The 16,299-nt window shown below is 39.0% G+C and overlaps 2 protein-coding genes across 5 annotated transcripts in view; both read right to left on the minus strand.

Annotated features, from left to right (window-relative positions):
• LOC149047016 (uncharacterized) lies at positions 1-9,470 on the minus strand. 3 transcript variants are annotated; one of them, XM_089203329.1, is made up of 6 exons: positions 7,461-9,470; positions 6,690-7,073; positions 5,543-5,619; positions 4,762-5,418; positions 2,380-2,492; positions 1-1,223 (listed from the first exon to the last, which is right to left on the minus strand). In XM_089203329.1, the coding sequence occupies exons 5-6, from the start codon at positions 2,464-2,466 to the stop codon at positions 999-1,001; spliced, it is 312 nt and encodes a 103-aa protein (XP_089059455.1). In that variant the 5' UTR covers positions 2,467-2,492; positions 4,762-5,418; positions 5,543-5,619; positions 6,690-7,073; positions 7,461-9,470; the 3' UTR covers positions 1-998. The 3 variants fall into 3 exon arrangements, with proteins under 3 accessions (XP_089059455.1, XP_089059457.1, XP_089059456.1); XM_089203331.1 differs by lacking the exon at positions 4,762-5,418; XM_089203330.1 differs by lacking the exons at positions 4,762-5,418; positions 5,543-5,619; positions 6,690-7,073; positions 7,461-9,470 and adding an exon at positions 3,375-4,728.
• Positions 8,626-16,299, minus strand: part of LOC113684160 (low-density lipoprotein receptor-related protein 4) — a 22,838-nt gene continuing 15,164 nt past the window's right edge. For both annotated transcript variants that reach the window (XM_089203310.1, XM_089203311.1), the window contains 8 exons: positions 15,229-15,629; positions 14,479-14,595; positions 13,565-13,963; positions 12,924-12,964; positions 12,292-12,374; positions 11,683-11,912; positions 10,488-10,632; positions 8,626-10,040 (listed from right to left, as the gene is read on the minus strand). In XM_089203310.1, the coding sequence (XP_089059436.1) occupies positions 9,701-10,040; positions 10,488-10,632; positions 11,683-11,912; positions 12,292-12,374; positions 12,924-12,964; positions 13,565-13,963; positions 14,479-14,595; positions 15,229-15,629 (1,756 nt within the window). In that variant the 3' untranslated portion in view covers positions 8,626-9,700. The remainder of the gene's footprint in view (positions 10,041-10,487; positions 10,633-11,682; positions 11,913-12,291; positions 12,375-12,923; positions 12,965-13,564; positions 13,964-14,478; positions 14,596-15,228; positions 15,630-16,299) is intronic.

Consider the following 16,299-nt stretch of genomic DNA (forward strand, 5'->3'; position numbering starts at 1 on the left):
CTGTATAACAACAACTTTATTTAAGTGCACGTCAATATAATTAATTTAATGAAACTAATTGAAGAAACTCATAATTTCACAACGAGATGGAAAAAAATTTTAAAGTGCAAAAATATGTCAAATCAAAAAATAATAAACCGGTAAACATCTTATCAAAATAAATTTAAAAAAACTATCTACTGTAGAACAAAAATTTTTGGCCCGAAACATTACACGGTCACATGTTTGCTTGAATGAGTTAAGGCTGGATATTTTGGTCGGAACTAGCTTACTGTTAGTTTTGCACAAATGGAGGACTTGGTGCCCGAAAGAATATGCCGTCGGGCATACGGCTTCAAACCTACCTACGTCGCATTCACTAAGGTAATATTTCTAAGCGTGTAAAATAAAACCTTAAGGCATATAACATAGCGCAGGCTAAGTAACCTTCAATACATATCCACTTTCCTGATGATTTACTTGAATTAATCAAGGCTGGAGATACCAGAGCCTAGTTTCTCACAAAGGGGGTTCGAAATGCTTTTTTTGGAATACATGCCGTTAAGAATAGTTTAAAAACTAGGTACAATGTATTTTTCTGAGCAAATAATACAGGCGTTTTCAGTTAAAATGTCTGAGTAATTTCCCAGTTTTCGGGATTGGCCGTTGCTTTTGAAGCTACCCATGCCTGACTTTGTACTTCACTCACTGAATTGCTCCAAACTGTTTCAAGAACTAGAATTTAAATGATGAACGAGGAATTGGTGATTAAGGACCATGCCACATTAACTACAACAAATCGAAAAGAGTGGTGAACACTGAGGGTGTCGTGTCTAAAGAAACTGTTCTGCTGTATCATTTTAGCTAGTTCGAGCCCTGTGAGACAAGAGCCCTGTGAGACAGGAGCTCTGTGAGACAGGAGCCCTGTGAGACAGGAGCCCTGTAAGGAGTTGAGCTGCGTTAAGTGAGAGGACTCGAGTGCACAATCCAGTGAGAAGCACTACTAAAATAGGGTACGCTTAGTAGGATAGCATCCAGCCCTTATACTCCGGTTGCGAATCGTCAAAAGACGGCAACTTCTCAGGGGTCTGAGGCTTCCTTGTAAAGCGATCCTGGCCGACATGAATGGATTCCAGGTGTTGCGCACCATCTTCCGGGTTAGGGTTCATAATCCAGTTAGTCAACAGAACTTCTTCACCATCGGCGCTTCCTTCTTTGATCCAGGTCGTGGTATACCGCCCATTCTACACAGCAAAATTTTTTTTAAAAATGTAGTCAATTCTTACTTCACTGGTCATGAACATGACGTGTTAACCTCTCGCTTAGTCAAACTAATAAGATATTAACGTCAAATTCTCGTTATTCCTTCGATCATGGGCGGAAAATAACATTACATGTGTTCGCTAGGTCAGCCAGGTTTATACGGTAGTAACTCACACTTAAGTTTCAGTTGCATCTCATGTTTAAATTTTATCTGCCAGGTTTCTCTAGCAGATTGTTGGTGAGGAGAAATGCAGTGCTCAGCAATTTACTTCCGCTCCTCAATGCTGTTCGGAACAAGTAATATATGGATTTAGCCAAGCCTAAAAGCGAAGCTCGCATTTTTTTTCCCGCACGTCTCAAGGGCACAACGCCTTGCCCCGGCCAGGACTAGATTCCGGGTCGTCCGACTCGGAGCCCAGTGCGCTGACCACTGGACTACTGGACAAAGCCGTGGCGTAGCGGTCGTCGCTAACAGAATATCAAAGTGGGAACCATAGAAAATCAATTGTCAGTGAAAGGGTGGTCATTAGAATACTACAGAGCCTTAGGGAGGGGTTTGATAAATTGTATTGCAACACAATCAAAATCCTCCGACCCCCCCCCCCCCCGGAACGCAAAATGACAAGTCCTTTAGTATAACCCATCCTGCCCTACGGCGTTACTTCTTTAAAAGGTTACTCTTCTTTTACTCTCTATGTTTAGAATGTTAGTGACTTCGCAAGCTGTGCATTTCGATTTAGTATATGATTGTAAATGTTACCCTGTAAATCTTGAACTCAGGTCACGTCCCTGGCGGTGGACTTGTTTCTATGATTCACGGTAATTTTACGCCAGATATCACGAACTTGGTTGATTTTCGAAAAGCATAGATAATATCACTTCATTCCTGTGTCATGTTCCCAGGTGTAGATTACAACTGCCGCGGTTGCGTCAGAGAATCAGTATAATAATTTCACGCTGGACATTTTGCTTCCTCCTTCCCCCACCCCACCCATGCTCCCCCTCCTCCCGCCCCACCCATGCTTCCCCTCCCCCCGCCCCACTCATGCTTCCCAGCGCGATTTTTTAAGGACCCAAGAAGGACGGTGAGTTTTCAAAACTTATGAATTCTGGACATGTGCTTGTTTCTGAACTTACCGTATGTCGCGATAGCGTTGAAACACCAGCTGTCCGACACGGCCCTGTCAAAAGCGGCACAGTTTCCCTGAGCAGATGTCTCCACATTTTTCTTCCTTTACCAACGGAAAAATCTGAAATTAAGACACAGAAAGGATAGTTTGATCCAGATTTAGAAGAGAGTGGAGGGCTTGCTTACCCCTCCAAAGCTGCCGGAGGATTTTTCATCTTTTCCTTTTTTATTTATTTTGAGGGGATATGTGATAGTATGAAAGAGCGAAACTCTCAGGGGAAGGGATATCAGTCAGCTTTAGCACTTACAGGGGTGGGATTGGAGATCATCAGAGAAAAACTGAATGCTTACTAATAGGATCAAGGAATAGGTACAAGGCTCATGTTGGTTTTTTGTCTCTATAATTTAATTAAGGAGTGTTGGTAATTCTGCCTAGTTTACCCGAAGGTGATTTTCGTCGTGCTGTTAGCCTTCGAAAGGAATTTTACTTTTCGGCGAACAAATACGACCCAGACAAATGGAAATATCCTGCAATACCATTACGACAAGTTATGATCATGTTAAGTGACGTCTTTCTTAAACGAAGTTAGGTCAGTTTAGAAAAGATTGCTCATTTAGACTTTTGTGAAGATGAGATATATCATACTGGATTCAGAATTATCGTTACTGTAGGATTCAAATGAAAGCATCAACATGTAATATTGCTGTTTATTCCAGAAGTATTACCCCAAAAACCACAGTTCCGATGAATAGCTTAGCATAATACTGTTAAAGGAGCAAAATTTTGTTCTTGCTCATTTGTCTGACCTAAATTCTTCATTCTTATTCCTTCATCACTAATTTAGTGACTTGAAGGCAGCTTGGGATACGTTCATTAATTTTTTGGCAACGAAGGTGAAAAGATCAGTTAAAAATCAGTTCGCGTGCAATAACAAACTGACGTATGAGCCTCATCTCAAGGATTATAAATCCTCTATTGTTTGCATTTTGCATTCAAACTTACCCTGAGGCAGCGTTCGAAAATACAACACAACTCGCGCCAGACCGACTGTTTCGACTTCACGAGGGCACCAACAAGGCTTCTAGTTTAACAAAGTTGTTCTCATTCGAAAATGGATGTGACGATTTAGACCTTAAGACTTTTATATTTAAAACAAAGGAAAATTGAAACCGAAAGTGCAAACGAAGCTCTTTTGTAAATGACATCATGTGCTTGAGAGCTATTTTAGTAGACTTTAGGACTCAGAGAGTCCGGGATAACCGCACTGAATCGCCGCTGAATCAAAAATGTGTCAGACAACACAATTACAAAGGACAGCTGAATGTGCGAGAAAAAAGCATTATAAGAAACGTCCACCTAAGTAATCATCCTAGTATTATCGATCTAATTTAGACCACTCAGGAACGCTAAAAATAGTTAGGGAGCTTCTAAGGGTAAGGGATTAATTGTCAGTTTATTTGGATCCCAAAGAATAACATAACATTGACGACTGATCGAAATACATGCGTTGAAATTGAAACTGAAAGTGCTGTGTAAAGGAAAATCAAAATTTCGAGATCACGCAATCACGAAATTTACTTTTTTGTTTAGCAGGAAGTGTGAAATTTTCAGTCATACTTTTCCATTGTTTGTAACTGATATGGATTTTCGATAATTTTAGCAATGATTGTTTTGACAAGCTGCACGCATGATTTAAATCGACGCAACATAACCAAGGGGAATCCCCGCGAAATTTATGACATACATGTAAACAATACTAAAAATAGATAATATTTTCAAAGTGCGTGTTCGACTACCCACCAAAAAAATTAACGTTAAATGCATTAAACGTATAATAAAACACACTGGCTTATTAATGTATCGCCCTATCATTACTTATCGCCAAAAAGAAGACCGCTCGAAAACGCTGAAAAGAATTATCTATTTCGATTATACTCTCGACTGCAATTTCGAGCGGAAAATGAAAACATCCACTTTTGAGAAAGCTTAGACCAAAAGAGAGAAATCACGTTAACCTAGATAGTATCTTCTCCTCTTGGTTACTTTTTCCCTCACTTTCTTGGTTTACAAATAACGATTTTACTTTTTCGCTTCTTTAGATCCCTCGCGAAAGCATCAACAATGCAAGATTGCTAATTCCGAAGTCGTATCGCAGAATTTTACAGTTCCAGCGACAGTTCTGGTAAAGAAATTGACTTTTGAGAAATCTGAATGTAAATAAACCAAAACTATGACCTAATTTTGCTATCTTAGACAAAGGAAACGCAAGTTGAAAATCATGGCACAAGTTGTCGAAAATTCAACACTTAATCGACTGGAATTGGACCAGAAGCCCCCTACTTCAATAGGAAGCTGGCGAGATCTGACAAAAAAGGGTAAAATAATTTACCTTTGATTGATGACTAAGTCTTTCAAACAACCTCCTTGAAAGATTTCCCTGATATTGTGCCTATGACGTTCAATGCTGCTCTGATGAGCTCTACTTTGCTTAACCTATAAAACGTAACTACACGGCCTATAAATTATTAAAATATGCTGCAATTATCCTTTTTTCCGGCCGATTATCCAATGAGACCGTTGACACTTCAGAATTTAATTGAATTTCACGCTGTAAGGTTCCAAAAATAACAGAATTTTCAGAAACGCTGACCAAGCAATAACTTTTGATCTCTGCCCAAACATATTTCATCTTTATCGTGTGAGAAATGTCTTCTGTAAACAAATTTTTTTCTAATGACGCATCGGGGTTTGGCCAGAAAGTCTACTTTCGGTTTCATGTTTTCCATACTTGCGACTCTTTCGCTATTTTCCGGGTGTTAATTTGAAACACTACAACAACAGAAGGAAAATTTCGTGATTTGATCAAAGGCCAACTCATAATAGATGGATATTTCACCATTTGAATATAGATTTATTGTTTAGTAATGCATTACCCTTTTAACGAAGTGATAAACTACGCTGTAAGTGATGGTAAAGACCCCAACCATTACTTCCTGTTTCTCCTTCAAAGCTGAGTGACACGCACAGTTAATTTGAACATCTCTGTCTGTGTAATAAATAAAGCCACGAGGAACAAATTCAAAACGAATATGTGCTGGATGATGCTTTGCAAGAATCAGCCTTGGTTAACAAAAGAGATCTAGAGCAAGTTGGAAGTAGAATTTTCTAACCTGTTAAAATTATAGTGAAGCTTGTAGATTGCTATGCCAATACAACCAAACTCATGTAAGGCTTGACTGTTGTAGGCCTTCAAAACACAAAAACAAAGAAAGATCACATACATTGTATAACCATGGTTTATTTGGTTTATAGTTCTTGTCAATAATAAACACAAGTGATGGAGCATTGAGAAATCTACAGCAGAAAGAGCAAATACAAGATTTAAAACTTGCTAAGTGACAGTTAAGAATGAAATCTGCATGATTCGCCTGTCAAACTTCTTCTTAAAGGAAGAAAAATTTATGCAGGAGATTCACCCCTAACTCCCCACCTCCCAAACAAAAAAAAAAATAAACATATTTCTTACCAAGAAATTTGAAAGAACAAATTGGGTAGCTCACTGTGAGAATTTTGCATCTTCATTATTTTTAAAATAGATCATTCCAAAGGCAGATGTAATCCTTAAGTACCTCAACAATTATAGCCTTCTTCCCCCAAAGAATGGTAGTGAACCCCTAGAATAAACCTTTTCAAAGCAACATTTTCCAGACAATTTGAATATGTATGGCCCAGATTCATAGTGATCCATGAGGTATAGATTCATAATATAACCAGAACTGTAACATGGAGTAATTAGACTAGCTGATACTGTAAAGACTTCTGGGTCCCACCCTATACCTTTACTCCCTTATGAAAAAAAAAGAAAAAAAAGAAAAGTGGGTTGAGGTTAAAGCCTACAATTGAGCCAAGTCACTCATCTGGCTGTAACTTATCCTCATACCCATAGCATAAAACAACCAGAAAGTACAGCTAATCCCCACTGGGTGGAGTGCTTGCCCATCCCAGGATACTCCTCACATTGCAACAGGTTTTCCTGACAGCTTGCTCCTACCCATTTGTCCACCTGGGTAGAGAGAGGTAGGGTGAGAGTAAAGAATCCTCCCCAAGAATGCACTGCAATGATGGCTCTTACTTGGCATAGAAGACACAGTATATGTCACACTATTGTTTTTATTGTTTTCATTGTTTTCTTATTTCCAGTTGTGATGAAATTCTACTGTGACGAATACTGTGTCTTCTACACCAAGTAGGAGCCCTAATGACCTAGTCAGGTACAGAACCTGGTCAACTATAGGCTCAAGTACTAGTTTTTCTTACCTGATTCAGCAAAGAAATGAATGGGAAAGTCCACAAGATTCAGCCAGGAGGTTGGTCAGTCAGTTAGTAAGTCAATTACTGGTAGTCAGTCTGTCAGTAAGTTAATAAGTCAGTAAGTAAGCCAGTCTCTCAGATACTTAGGTAGTCAGCTTGTTCATCCACCAGTCCATCTATTCATTTGTTCATTTTCTGTTCAGTCAGTCAACCAGTCAGTTGGATAGTCAGTCAGTCAGTCTGTCTCTAGTCAGTCAATCAGTCAGTTGGCCAGTTAAACTGCAAACAGTCCTGCACTCAGTCAGTCAGTCAGTCATTCAGTCCGTAAGTCAGTTGATCACTCCATCCATCCATCTGACATTCAGTAATTATGGACCAATCTAACCTGATCTGATGAGGAAAAGAAAAGAAATTAAGGAAGAAGAATTTTGGTTTAGTGGTGACAGTCAACTTAAATAGAAGTAATTCAAACATTGAAAGACCTCTGAAATTACTAACATGAATCAGATATCAAAAACCCCTTGCAACACTTATGGAGATCATTTTGTAGACCTCGACTAGTTATTATCCTTTTCTTTAGTCATCTCTAACCTCAGAAAGAATGCATGTACCTATGTTGGAGAAAATGCCCCATTAATCGAAATTACAAATACATGTAATAAATAATCGTCACCACCGGGATAATGTTGGCTTCTGTGCATCTGTGAAGGTCGGATATATAAGTAGTGCAAAAGCGCTACAGGGAAAGAATGCTAGAAATGTGTGTTTAAATCTTACCTAGTTAGATGTAAACAAACCCCATATAATTTCCCGCAAGTAACTCATCGGAGCAATCCGCAAAATTTCAAACTCAGCATTTCCCGTATCCAACAGACAAAGTCGATTAAAAGGCTGAAACCAAATATAAGGAACAAAACTTGTTGGAGTGCTTAAATAAAGGATGGACCGTAGCAAAAATATTTCCATATTACAGTGCGAGACTTTGAAGAAGAAAAACATCACTGTGTAAATAGTTACTAGTAGTAACTACGACTGCTGGAATATCAAGTCGGGGGCTCAGGTGGGCTGAGGCCATGACAGTTTAGAGAAATGGGGATTGATCATTTGCTGTACAGTACACAAAAGAAACGACCAAACAAAACATAGAAGTATTCGGCATAATAGATCCCCGGACTGTCTAAATGATACACAAGAACTTGACAGCAGAGACTCTGAATCCACATTCTCTTGTGCTCAAGGCATGATAAATTATACGGTTTGTGGAGCGAGAGAACTGAATTGTATGGGAAAAGTTTGTGTAACACCAAATAACTGACTACAAAAGGTCTCCGTAATTATGGTTTTAGCAACAAAACTGTCACGCTCGCTCGCTACCAAAAATCTTAAATTTCCCCGAGGCGTTTTCACACGAGGTAACTTGTCACGAACTTGTCACGCAATATTAACGGACACATTCCGAACATTGAGTCGACGAGCCCATCGTCCCAATTTGTTTACAGTGATCAGTCATTTAAGCCTTTTTTTTTTCTGGAAGGACTATTGTTATTAAAAAGGAATGAGTTTCCATAAGTTTCTTTCAAGGAGGGCGGGAAGGAGTAGGATGCCGGCAAAAGGAGAAACACAAGAACATAAATGGCAGTTAAGACTCGGTTAAAGTGAAACAAATAGATATGATGAATAACGCAAAATAAAGTGCAAAAAAAGGAAAATGGAATGCCGTATCGGCCTAGCGCAGAGGGAAGCGAGAAAGAGACAGAATAGGGAATGAGAAGATTTCCCTCAGAGGCCGCGATCAAAGAAAACACAAAAAAGAGAAAGCAAAACGAAACACTGACCCAATACGGGTAATAGGAAATATATAATGAACGAACTAGGAAAGATATTAAGCTAGGTAATAACATCAACAGGGATGATAACATGCAAAGTAAACATTGGAACATGATTAACCCAATATCTTTAATCTTTTCTCTCTAACTGTGATTATTTGAAAGAACACTGATGGAAAAAATATTTAATTTTTTATGACATTAAAATAACTCAAGAAACTTTATTTCGCTCAATTAACGAGGATTTCACACCAGGAATGAATATACGCAAAAACTAAATAGATTAAAACGAAAAAAAGCCAATCGTGATCCATTCAAAAAGCAAAAGTCAAATTAATTTGCTATAATAACATAAACAGAAAGGTGCATCTAACAATTTCAAAATGCATGCAACATTAATATTGTGATAAGGAATATCGTCAGTACTAGTAAGAGTAATGTGACTAATTCCTTATTCTTTCTTCTCTGCTTCCCTTATGACAAACAACTATTGCATAAAAGAGAGCAAGGGAGATCCTTCTCAAGCATTCAAGAGGTAATACCATCCCAAGTCTCTTCAACTGGAGCCTTCATGCTAACAGCAGTAATTGTGCGAAGGCTAATAGTTTAAAATCGCTGTGCATACTTTTTCTAAGACAACAGAAATCTATTTGATTCTACCGCCGCCAAGAACTGGATGCTAAAGCGTAGCTTCGTCATAATGTTAAAAAAAATTTTAGTTATTGCCACAATTTATACAATCAGATTTTCATGCTGACCCCATCCTTTTCCTGCCTCAAGAGAGATCGCAAGGCAAACTAAAGGAATATAAAAGGTGAATTCAAACTAACAAGTTTCCCTTGGCAGTGTAGATGGAAAAACACGCACTTTCGTCGGTTTTTGGGAGGGAAAATGAAAAAAAAAAAAAGTGAAAAAAAAACCGTTTGTGCCAAGGTTGCGACTAATGGAATTGAAAGAATCTCTCTTTATTCCAACATCGAGCCCCAAAAAAAGCCGATAGGGATGTTGTGGAAATATCGACTCCGGCATGTTTTTTGTAGCTAAAGCTCTTAAGAAATAAACAAAGAAAAATGAAGTTGCCAGGGAAACCTAATTCACTTTCGCTACAGCATGTTACTATCAATGTCTTCTGTGCTATTCTACAAGATTTACGTAACTAACTCTATCAGCCAACCCGCATTCTTCTTCAGCCTAGGCCTCTGTCTTCTTCTCTTCAATGGTGGCATAGCGATTTTCAGAATCTTCGATATTTGTAGGATCTTTAGTGAATGGCACACCATAGGTTGGGTTACTCAAAAAAGTTTTTTCGGTTGCTTGCTGTGTGGCGTTGTTGTTGTCCAAGGATCCAACCCCGTTGACTTGCTCTTGTCTGGATATCACCGATCCACTTCTGTGGTGGATGGATTCATACGTCGTGTTTTCCCCGACATACCCTGGGTTTTCAAATGTAACCATAGAATTGGCTCTGGGGTGCACAAAGTCACTGTCCAAATATATTTCGTCTGTCCTTTTCCCTGTATGATTTCTTTTGCTGTAAGACAAATCGGACATATCTTAAGAAAAAAGGAAACAACCGCAACAACAGTCGGCCATTCTTTATAAATGACCTTCTGTCATGTTTATTCTCTCCATTTTCAAGTATAGAAATAAATGAAATTTCCAATGCAGTTACAGTTTATTGGGACGTCTCCGAGCTCCAAAGGACTACGTCGCGATGTTTCGTGTTATTTTTTCTGTAGCAGGAGTAAGTGATTTATAGTAGAATGAAACAATAAAATACTGAAAAGCTTTCTAAAGTACACTGAGACTTCAAAGCGCAAGAAGGTGCAGAATGGAATATAAAAAGGAAGGAGAATGACAAGGACGAAAAAGATTAGCAGGATTGTAAATGTCAAAGCCAAAATATGTTGGCGTACTTCAAAATGACTGGTCGATTGACTGATTAATAAAAGAAAGTAACTTCTTTTGAAAGCCTCACCGCATCATTTGGTAAACGAAGAATACCACGATTAGCACCAACAGAACAACAGTGCCTCCTAACCCAGCAACAATTGGCACGTTTAACGTCTCTTTATCCTGAGTAGACCTTTCAGCATTTGTTGGATTCTCTACCTGTCTTTTGCCTTGAAAAAAAGTTAGAATGTGATAATCGTTTAAACGTTTACAAGTGTCTGTGATACATATCAGGTCCTAAGTTTTGATTGGTGCACAGGCCCTGGTATCTAAGCTCATATACCGCACGTACCTCAAACATGGTATTAAAAAAAGAAACAACTCCTGCAATGTTTGACACAAATGTGGATATATTATATAATAATCGTCGCCAAACTTAGTAAAATGCATAAAGGGGGCAAGTTTCTAAAGAAACTGTGGTACTACGTCAGTGGGAGAGTATAACAGGGTAATTTAGTGTGAACAACTGAGTTTAAAACGGAAATTGGCCACCGTAAAGAGTTAACGTTTCGAGCATTAGCCCTTCGTCAGAGCGATTGCAATTGCCAATTTACATTTTTAACTTAGTTGTTAACACTAAATTACCTGTTAGTATATAGTGTACAAGGGAAGGAATCATACCGCTTGGAGCACTTCATATAAAGTCTGTGATATAGGCTTTGTGAAGGAAGGGTGGGCGAAACGAAAATCTATTCCTTCGAAATCGTTAAAACGTTCCGGTAGATATCGAGAATTTTCGGTACATTGACTGAAAATTAGGGTCACACAAATAAGCTAAAGTTAACCACCCAATTGATGACTCAAAAATGGAGGCCAAAAAAAAAAAGATGTGAAAAAATAAACGTGACTTAAATCGGCGCAAAGTTTTCAAGGCAGCCTTACTTCGATTTTTTATGATAACATATTGAAGGGGTGGCTTATGAGAATTAGCTCAGTTTGTAACCAAAACGCTTCCTTTTGTCACGGTCATTGACCAAGCTACAAGCTTTGAAATCCCTAAATTTCTGAAACTCTGCATTTATTGATGTAGAAGTCGGAGTCTGGAGACAGAAGTGTGTGGTTCTCCACAGCAAAGGAACCCAGAGGAGATACTAGCTAGTCGTCCATTAACCTACAATAGATTTCAAACTCTATGGTATGTCTTGCTTTCATATTATTAAAAGAAACTGGCTGACTGCCTTTTTCCAGAGAAGCGCGATTAAGGTTAAAAGTGTTATTACCAATCCTAATGATCGTGCCTCCAATGGCTGCCCCAAGACTTTCTTCACTTTTCTGGAGTATTTGTTCCAGTGTAGCACGAGGTACAGGTTCAGGAACCTGGCCTTCCACAGATGGAAATAAAACAGCTACTTCTACTTTCAAAGTATTTTCCCCACTAATGGAAAGTCCAAGTATTTTGGCGTCGGAAGCCACGAATTTCTTTTCCGAATTAACATCTCGTTTTGACATCCTGCAAGTGAATTTTAATTCACACTTATTTAAGGAATTTAAACTTTTTTAGTTGAAAAGTTCTCATTTTCGGCCTGTTCCTGCATAAGTTCTTGCCCAATGCGGTGGTAGGGGGAGGGAAGGGGGGGGGGGGGGATTTGAAAAAATTCGCTCATTGACTGATCTGGTCTGAAGGAGGTGTTGAAGGTGTTGATATTAATAATAAGACTGTCAAAAATTTCCTCTGACGTAAAATTCACGAATATGCGAGCGTTTGTCAATCAGATAAAGGAATTCGTTTCATCTGCATTTTGATTTTTTTTTCTCAAGTTTTTTTAAATAAAGAAGGTCAACTCTCCAATGTAAGGAGGGCAAATACATAAATCAGATCCTACCATTACCTTGCACATTCCTCATCTCCGCAAAAAAAACCCGTGCAAGCTTTTGCCACTGCAGCTCGGAAGTTATACGTTGTCCATTGTGCCTAAACAGGATTCAATAAAATGAAAATAGGATTGTGCTGTCTGGTGAGAGGTTTGTTCAAGATAAACACAACTTGAGGTTTACTTAGCTCCCGGCGCTATTCATTTAGAGCTGTTGTTTGTAGAAAGTGGAGGAGATGAAAGCGAATCCACCGAAACAAACCTATTTGGTGACAGAGCAAAGGATCCGACATTGGAAATTCAGTTCCAAGTCCACTTTAAAAAAGCTAAATCTTTTCCAGATCTAGATGCGGTTCGTAAGGAAGCAGTAGCCATTGTTTTTTCTAGAGCTCATACGGTTATTGGATATTCGTTAACCAAATGGGGAATCAGTCATTGTTGAAATTGATGGTCGGGATAACAAAGGAAAAGAAATAAAAAATGTTGACTTCTTCCGCCAATGAAAACTTGATTCACCGTTCTTGCACTTTCTACGGAACGCTTTATGCCTTAAAAGAAATATGCAAGGTTTATTACGCTGAGGGGGGGGGGGGGGGAAGGGGGGGCGAGGGGGAAGGGTGTCAGCAAGAAACAAAACGCAGCATCCTTACCTCGTTTTGAAGATTTACCTCTACTTCTACGGCGCTTGAACCTAAAATGAGAACAGCATTCTTAAAAGTACCTCTTGCAATTACAATGATGTTACTGAGAGATATCAAACCTTTCACATGATGTTATGAAGTCCTTCTAACAAGCACTAATTTTATTTCTGGGCAGCTTCTTCACTTTCATTTTGAGTTTTGCAGCTAACTTTTGTATTGATCTAGAACCTGTGTTATGATTTGCATCTTTTTTCCGTACTCGTTTTTTCTAACCCTAGTTGATCTTTTATGACTACTGACACAAAGGGGAGTAAGATATCCTTAGTACCTCTCTAGAATAGGAATTTAAGATTTACAAGGAATTTAATTGTTACAATCTAGCCTGTAATTTACTCCGTTTTTGGTTGAAAAGTTCTCATTTTCGGCCTGTTCCTGCATAAGTTCTTGCCCAAAATTGTGGTGCATGCGGTAGATCTAAAGACGACGAAAATGCGATTACAGCAGAGCGCGGCCCAAATAGATTACATGTACATCTCTACCATCTTCCACGCATACTAATTCTCTGTGGTGTAACGGAACAGATGACCTGGTTGAACCAAATCGGCTTGATAAACAAGAGTATAAGCTCAATTTAATCGATTTACGCTTACCAACGTAAACAAGGCAGAGGTCCCAAACATAATACTTCGGACACTCGCAAAAATAACCAGGGATTACACAAGATCCTCGATTTTTACACTTGTTCGAACGACAATCATAAGGACCTGGAGGAGTTGATTGTTGTCCGGTGGACGACTGCTGTGTGGTGGCTGACCGCTGTGTGGTGGATGACTTCTGTCTGGTGGATGACTGCTGTCTGGTGGATGACTGCCGTGTGGTGGATGACTGCTGTCTGGTGGATGACGGCTCTGTGGTGGGTGACTGTTGTGTGGTGGCTGAGTGCTGTGTGGTGGCTGAGTGCTGTGTGGTGGCTGAATGCTGTGTGGTGGCTGACTGCTGTGTTGTTGTGGCTTCAGGCGTACTTGAAGAAGGTGGAGAATAGAGGTGGACTGATTTCGGAGAAAAAAGATTCTGATTAGACATAAATAACAGTAATTCGTCATCTGAAGAAGGGCTAACGCTCGAAACGTCAGCTTTGTAACTCTTTGCGGTGGCCAATTAAAGTTATCAACTCAGTAGATAATGCTAAATTACCCTGTTATAATCTCTCACTGACACAACACCACAGTTTCTTTAGAAACTTACCCCTTTAAATAAAGAATAACTTCCTTTGGGAGGGAAATTCTCATGGACGTTATTTGTTATGAGAGGAAAAAACTTTATGCACTCGACGCTTAAAGAAAACTTGCCCGAAAAAAATGTACGAGTACAGTGTGTTTGGCATTAACAATCGGACAGTATGTACTGAGCTTACTCGTCGAGTAAAGAAAGCTGTTGTTCAACTGTCGTTGCTTTGTTTTGTGTGGACCTGACTTGGAAAACGTCTGGCAAGGGTATATTTGACCTTGAAATTCTCGATATAGTTAGTCGAAACCAAACGGCCATCCTCAAGTACACCACTTACCAGAACTAGAGCAATTTTCACCGGGTTGCAGGTAGTCTGGACACGCGCAACGATATCCATCCAGTCTCAAAAGGCACAGGTGAGAACACCCACCATAGGACTTAGAACAGGGGTGATCTGGTGACGAAGAAACTTCGACATAGTCAAGCGCTCATTACCATGAGAAATGCAAAGTAACCTGTTTCCTTTTTTTGATAGCTTTTGATTTGATCTCCTCCAAATTTATACGAAAAAGTACGAGTCCATCTCTAGCTCCTAGTATACCTATGTATACAGTAGTTTGGTAAGTGTCTGTTAATCATTGATTGGAAACTAAGTTACTTGTTTTCATTCTTTGCCCCAAACCATCATGATAACTTGTACAAACTAAGAGAACATAAGCTTTTGTTGAGCTTTAACCGCGAACTGTATGATTACGGATTTGATTTCAAGGTAGAACGCAAGATGAGAATTAGTCTACGAATATTCTCAATTATGGAGAATATATATATATTTTTTCATCTTCCGTCTCTGTTTTTTAAAAAGCTGATAATTGCACAAAATTGTTTCTGAGTAAAACGCCTTCAGTCGTGTAGATTAGTAGTAAGCAATCCATTATTGATTTTTTCACAGCATCGGATAGCTGAAAAAAAAGTAGCCATTGCCTAATGTTGATGGCACTATAGACATCACTTCAAAACGTCTCTAAAGGAGGTGACTCAGGAGAAGACAAAAAAGACATAAAGCTAAGGTGTTACACTAGTTGTTTACCTGGGAGAGGTTTATTTCTATCATACGCATGTATATCCATGGGTCGACTAAGGCCCTTAGCAACAACCGTCACATTTGAAAGTGTCTTCTTTTCCGCTCGATTAACAACATCTAACCACCAATCCGTCCAATACAAGTGATCTTCAAGCAGCGTCAAACCGAACGGATGTGGTAATTTAGAACTATCTTCCATCAAAGTTGTTATTGTGTGACGTTCCAAATCATAGTATTCAAGGGTGTTAAGGTATGCGTCCACCCAGTAGAGCCGATTATTTGCTTCATCTAAAGTGAGACCATTTGGCCAGTATAATCCTCTTTTTACCAATATCTGCCGACTACTTCCGTCCATGTTAGCAACTTCAATCTTAGGCACAGTACCCCAGTCACACCAGTACATCAACCTTAAAAAAAGGAAAAACCAAGTAAGTGGCATATCTATGGAAAATGTTCCCCCTTAACGATAAAGTGCACTGATGGCTAAGGAAGAAGAGATTGTGATGGCATCTCTTAAACAGCTCCTGTGGTATATTAGTGAAGTGAGACCAAGAGATTATACGGTTAGCTAGGATAGTCTCTTGGTAAGGCATAATGGCGTGCGAATTTTTTCTCGAAACAAATTGGAACAGATATACCGTTCTGCAGACTCTCGTTAGCTGAAACTTGCCTGATAGGAGCTAAGAGCACACCAACTGTTAAAATGTTGGCCATTTCACGGCTACGGTTAACACAAAATGACACAAAATGACAAATAGTAGAAAGGAAAAATGTTACGGTTAACTTTTTTTACCACCGTCGGTTTAAATTTGTCAATTGTACGCCTAACGGCCAATGGTTAACTCCATTGAGACCCTTGTTTGTAAGACCATTTTTGAAACTGTCCTAAGACCACTAATAATTAAAACAAATTTCTATCCTAAACAAAAAGAGTACAAAGGTTTGTTTCTTTCCCTTTTATTTCCTGGGCAGGACAGGCTTTCGTCTAAGAAAAAAACAAAATGATCCAAAAGGCATGCATGGGAATATAGGACTACAGTAGTAAGCTTCTTTTTTAAATATACTAATTTGTTTTTG

The sequence above is a fragment of the Pocillopora damicornis genome, chromosome 4, assembly GCF_964200805.1.
Source record: "Pocillopora damicornis chromosome 4, jaPocDami1.2, whole genome shotgun sequence".
NCBI lineage: Eukaryota > Metazoa > Cnidaria > Anthozoa > Scleractinia > Pocilloporidae > Pocillopora > Pocillopora damicornis.

Bases quoted from the DNA above. Each gene is read 5' to 3' on its own strand.
- LOC149047016 (XM_089203331.1), bottom strand. From the start codon at position 2,466: ATGTGGAGACATCTGCTCAGGGAAACTGTGCCGCTTTTGACAGGGCCG. The intron at 1,224-2,379 runs GTAAGTTCAGAA...TTTGCTGTGTAG, and splicing joins CAACGCTATCGCGACATACG to AATGGGCGGTATACCACGAC.